A 6,025-nucleotide genomic window follows, 5' to 3' on the forward strand; every position below is an offset into this window, starting at 1 on the left:
GCTTGAGATAAACACAAACAGAGGTTAAAGAAAACTTGGAAGCCACAGCAGTAGCCAATCAGCACTCAGCTTGCAAACACGCTTAGGTTCATGTCGTCAGCTTGGGTCGGACTTATGTGAACAGAATATAGTGATTTGTAAGCAGGGCCGTTCAGGTAAGGAGACAGCTGCTCAGCGAAGGGTCAACAAACATGGCTGGCCGGTGTTTGGTCAGAGGAAAGAGCCGGTCATTGGACAGCTGATGCACTGATTAGCCAGTTCATGAGCCGATTTGAAAACAGTAGAGTTGGTGGTTAACCCGTCTGCTGCGATTGGCACAGATTTGGCCTTCACTGGTAGCCTGGTAACATGTACTCCCAGGTCTTTCTCTGTTTCTGTGGTGGATAGTGGAGTGTTTCCCATGTGGTATTGGTGTGCTGGATATCCTCTGCCAAGGTGCAGGATTTTACGTTTTTCTTCATTGAATTGTAGCAGCCACTTTTTGTTCCATTCCTGTAGCTTGGTGAGGTCTTCTTGTAGGAAATTCGCACTCAAGGGTTTAAGAGCAAAATATTATAGCTGTTTCCAGTGAATGGCAGACAAACAGCTGTTCATTAGCCGGTGCAGGAGAAGCCTCAGGGCATTCCCGTTGAGCAATGCTAGACAACATTGCCGTGAGAGTTCTTGTATTTGGAAGACGAGAAAACTAACGCATTGTCCTTATATACAAAGCAGGGAGGGTAACGCTTTCCACATTGTGTTATTATGGTGTTGGAACATTTATTCACGCACTGAACACATTAACCCGGTAGCAGCGACGGGACAAATTTGTGCCATGATTTAAACCCCCAAAAATAGATGATACATAAACTGATCACAAATTCCTCGATATATATTATGAAATGGTTTGTGTGAGTGATGATTTTTTTCTCATTATTCTCGTTTAGAGGGACCATTAAGAAACATGATCCCCGCTGCTACCGGGTTAAGGTCAATAACACGATGGTATGCAATAATGTTCATGATAAAATTAAGTCTAAATTCATATATAAAAATTGAATAATAGCATTGCATCACTGGGGAAGAGTGAAGCAGGCCGCCGGCAGTTTGTGAGGCGCAGCGGGCTGAGACATAACACTCCTTGGACGCTGACGACACACACACATACACACACACACACACACACACACTAACGCCACACACACACACACACACACACACACACACTAACGCCACACACACACACACACACACACACACACACACACTGACGGACCACACGCCGCCCTGGTCAGTATGTATGCAAAGGCTCTGATAACAAAGGTATTTTACTTCTTAACAAAAAGACATTAACCTCAGAGTGTTAAATAGACTGAAAATATATATTACTACGTTATCCCAAGGTATAGGTGCTGGGAAAGCTCATATTTTTACAATGAACAGCAGTTAGCGTCTCTGTCTAATCATTATAAACATTTTCCTTAGTTTTCTTCATTAAATCCGCCTGCCTTCCATCTGAGGGACCATGAAGTGCAACGTAACGAAGCTTTTGAAAATCTAAGTCTATATACACCAAGCCAAGTCACACGCAGGTTTGTGGGAGGAGACACGGCCGAGGCGTGGTTTATGCGTGACGTTGCTTGGAGCCAAACTAGAGAATGTAGAAACAGGGATTTAGAGAAAACGAGGAAAGGCGGACTAATTTAAATCAATCACTTCAACATGCCCTCCCTCACACCCCACACCGCCGTTTGTAGGCATTGGAATTACAGTCACGCAATAGCACAATAAAAGGACATTTTTTCGTCAGTGGCTTGCCTGAACGCGCTGTGAAAGAAGGCGAGAATGCACATCCAGAGTGCACACACGGCCCCAACTTTAGTCACCCCTGAACTGGCGGGTTTTTTTTTGTTTGGCTCCAAGTGACGTCATCCCGCTGCGCCGCCCCAAAACCGCCTCCTGCGCGTACCGGTCGCAGTTTTGAAGCAGAGTGACTTGACTTGGTACATATAGACCTAGTTAAAAATCACCAAAGTGTGCGTCCAGCGAGCGGTCCCCGGCAACCTTTACCTCGGCCGAACGTAACAACACCTCACCAGGTCAGCTTTAACCTTACCTGCCTTCCTTGTTAGCATACTCGTCCTAAGAGATGCAAGGCTAACACGAAGATAAACACAATCACTACCAACACGGGGTGGATTGTTTTCTTTTTGATAAACCACCGATTTGCTTCAGTGTTTTGTGTATATAGACAAGGTGGTTTGCATCATAGAATAGTAACACGTAAATGAATTAACGGTAGATCTTAGGGTGGGCGTTTAGGGCACGGCGTGGTGGTAAATATAACATTTCTAGCACGTACGACGGGGTTTTGACAAGCGGACAGGCGCGTTTATGTCACAAGGTGTATTTTTCAACGCTGGCCTCACGATTTCTTGATGGGCGATGAGACTGCGAGCTCCGGGGTGAAGAAAGGGAAGACCCCGCGCGGAAAAATACACCCTTGTGACATAAACGCGCCTGTCCGCTTCTCAAAACCCCGTCGTACGTACTAGAAATGTTGTAATTACCATCACACCGCGCCCTAAACGCCCACTCGCTAGGAGCCGCTATTCCTAAGATTTACCGAATTGATAAACTCAACTACTACCGAGACTTGAACTCAGACAGCAATAAATGAAAGCGACTTAACGGGGAGGGAATGAGACGAGGAATCCATATCTGGCCTCGGCTTAACGCTACACTTAATATTAAGGGAGATATTGGCCCGGAAAGCTCGCGTGAAATTCCCCCCAAAAAAACATGAAAATCAGCTATAATTACGCCATTCGAGGCAAGGGAAACGTTGAAACTACATAAAGAAACATTGTTCACGTGTTAGGGAAAATCAACTACGCCTAAGTCTATATACACCAAGTCAAGTCACGCGCAGGTTTGTGGGAGGAGACACGGCCGAGGCGTGGTTTATGCGTGACGTTGCTTGGAGCCAAACTAGAGAATGTAGAAACAGGGATTTAGAGAAAACGAGGAAAGGCGGACTAATTTAAATCAATCACTTCAACATGCCCTCCCTCACACCCCACACCGCCGTTTGTAGTCATTGAAATTACAGTCACGCAATAGCACAATAAAAAGACATATTTTTTCGTCAGTGGCTTGCCTGAACGCGCTGTGAAAGAAGGCGAGAATCCACATCCAGAGTGCACACACGGCCCCAACTTTAGTCACCCCTGAACTGGCGGGTATTTTCTTTTTTTGGCTCCAAGTGACGTCATCCCGCTGCTCCGCCCCAAAACCGCCTCCTGCGCGTACCGGTCGCAGTTTTGAAGCTGAGTGACTTGACTTGGTATATGTAGACTTAGAACTACACCTTATCTGCCGGCACAAAAAGAGAAAGACCTACCTGGTGTCGCTCCTCCCTGGGCGTGGTGGGGCGCGTGTTGGAGGCCGTGGTGTTGGTGTTGGTGTTGGCGTTGGAGGAGGAGGGGGTGCTGGCTCGGCTGGAGTCTTCCATCTTGTCCTCACTGGCTTGGAGCACTGCGCTGGGAGACGGTAACGAAGGCCGCTGAACCGAACGGAAGTTAAGTGGGAAGCGGAGGAGTTGGGATCTTGTTTCTATATGATAGTTTGCTGGTTAATGACGGAAAAGCCAGTTAGTCGACCACGAGCATGAACGTATATATGCACAAAGAGGGGCTATCGGAAAACTGCTTAATCGTCTGTTCAGAATATTTTGATACCTTCTAGATCGTGATGTGTCTTGATCACTCTTCTGCTGAGATGGGGCACGATCATAAGGACTCAAACTTGTCCCTTTCTCGACTGAAGACGCGCCACGAGACTGTTCAACAAGCAAGAATGTTTGTAACACGAGTATTTCTTCCCGGCCAGTATACAACGGGAAGCAAACAAGGTTCAGAGTGACGGGGCGGTCTGGCAACACTCAACAACAAAGGGTTTAGATAACGATCAAATAGGCTCCTCACGACACAGATTCCTCGATGTATACAGTTAGATATATTTTTCTGATCGTTATTTCCACAAGAACACTAAAACACTTGAGGTTCTATATTGCACAACAAAACTTCATGTACAAGAACTCATGGACGATAAAAGTTAACACTCATATATAATGTTGACACAGCGAGCAAGGGATTCCAGCCTCACAGCAAACATAAGTAACGTCAACACATGTATGGTGCGGGCAGCCACGGATGGGGGAGTGGGGCGGGACGCGGGTTATTGCAGAAGTCGTTGTGGCCGCTTATTGCGGTTTGCATACGAGGGATTCTGGAAAGAAGAGAAACATAATGTAATATCGTGATACATAACATGTGATCAAACAACTATTCATGGTTGCGTGTGAGCTTTATTGACTGTTATTTGGCATAATTGTGATTGCTTTCATAATTAACCCGGTAGCAGCGGGGATCATGTTTCTTAATGGTCCCTCTAAGCGAGAAAAATGAGAAAAAAATCATCACTCACACAAACCGTTTCATAATATATATCAAAGCATTTGTGATCAGTTTATGTATCATCTATTTTGGGGGGTTTATATCATGGCACAAATTTGGCCCGTCGCTGCTACACGGTAAAGCCGCGAATTTGGCCCGTCGCTGCTACACGGTAAAGCCGCGAATTTGGCCCGTCGCTGCTACACGGTAAAGCCGCGAATTTGGCCCGTCGCTGCTACACGGTAAAGCCGCGAATTTGGCCCGTCGCTGCTACACGGTAAAGCCACGAATTTGGCCCGTCGCTGCTACACGGTAAAGCCGCGAATTTGGCCCGTCGCTGCTACACGGTAAAGCCGCGAATTTGGCCCGTCGCTGCTACCGGGTTAAGCTTCGACATTGAAAAAGCATTGTGAAAAATTTGAAAAATAAAATTGTTTTTGCTTAATCAGCGGCATGAAATAAAGTTTATATAGTAATGCACGCCTCTGTACACACACACACACACACACACACACACACACACACACACACACACACACACACACACACACACACACACACACACACACACACACACACACACACACACACACACACACACACACACACACACACACACACACACACACACACACACTCACATTCACACACACACACACACACACACACACACACACAGATAGATAGAGATAGATATTTATTGACCACAACTTACAATAAAAACGCATCAACAATCTCTATTTTACATAATGGTCCAAAAACTAGCATTTCTTTAAAGCTCAGAATGAAAATATACACTAAACAAAAACGCAGAATACGTAGAAGGTCATAAAAACACTTAGCACCACAAAACACACAGCATATGAAACGATTAAAACACACAAGAAACACGTTATAAACAAACAAACAATTAGGAGGAGGAGGAGGAGGAGGAGGAGGAGGAGGAGGAATCAATGTTTGCCTTTCCTAATCGTTTTTCTGCAATCCTCAATTCCTTTTCCGTTTTCCTCCTATTCATAAATTCTCCATACACACACACACACACACACACACACACACACACACACACACACACACACACACACACACACACACACACACTCACACACTCTTACAGAACACCACGAACACTAATGGATTATCGCTCAGAACCAAATATATTAATGAGATAATCCTCGCTACTCTCACAGAAGCACAATGTTTTCCACCCCTGATAATCAATATGCCGATACCGACCAGCTCACATGTGGACCCGGGATCTGCCTTTCCAACGGCTCCCGGATTTTCTTTTCACTTAATGTCAATGTTCTTGTGTTGTAACTCTTATTTTCTTTTACAATATTCACTTAACATCTAGTTTGTTTTGTTTTCTATGGTTTTGCACTTGTGTAAATTTTGGCCTTCTGAATTCTTTGTCTTTCCTTCCAGAATCTTTTCTAACCCGTCCGCTACGATTGGCATGGATTTGGCTTTCACTGGTAGCCTGGTAACATACACTCCCAGGTCTTTCTCTGGCTCTGTGGTGGATAGTGGAGTGTTTCCCATGTGGCATTGGTGTGCTGGATATCCCTTCACTGGTAGCCTGGTTA

At 45.4% G+C, this 6,025-nt stretch overlaps 1 protein-coding gene across 6 annotated transcripts in view; it reads left to right on the forward strand.

Moving 5' to 3' along the window:
• Positions 1-5,873: 5,873 nt before the first annotated feature.
• Positions 5,874-6,025, forward strand: part of LOC127002418 (uncharacterized) — a 30,917-nt gene continuing 30,765 nt past the window's right edge. For 5 of the 6 annotated variants that reach the window (XM_050868330.1, XM_050868328.1, XM_050868327.1 and 2 more), the window contains exon 1: positions 5,946-6,025. This exon is cut by the window's right edge and continues 112 nt beyond it. In XM_050868330.1, coding sequence (XP_050724287.1) covers positions 5,980-6,025 — 46 coding nt within the window. In that variant the 5' untranslated portion in view covers positions 5,946-5,979. The other variant, XR_007756226.1, reaches the window with a different exon arrangement.

Source organism: Eriocheir sinensis, chromosome 23 (genome assembly GCF_024679095.1).
Source record: "Eriocheir sinensis breed Jianghai 21 chromosome 23, ASM2467909v1, whole genome shotgun sequence".
In the NCBI taxonomy this organism is placed as follows: domain Eukaryota; kingdom Metazoa; phylum Arthropoda; class Malacostraca; order Decapoda; family Varunidae; genus Eriocheir; species Eriocheir sinensis.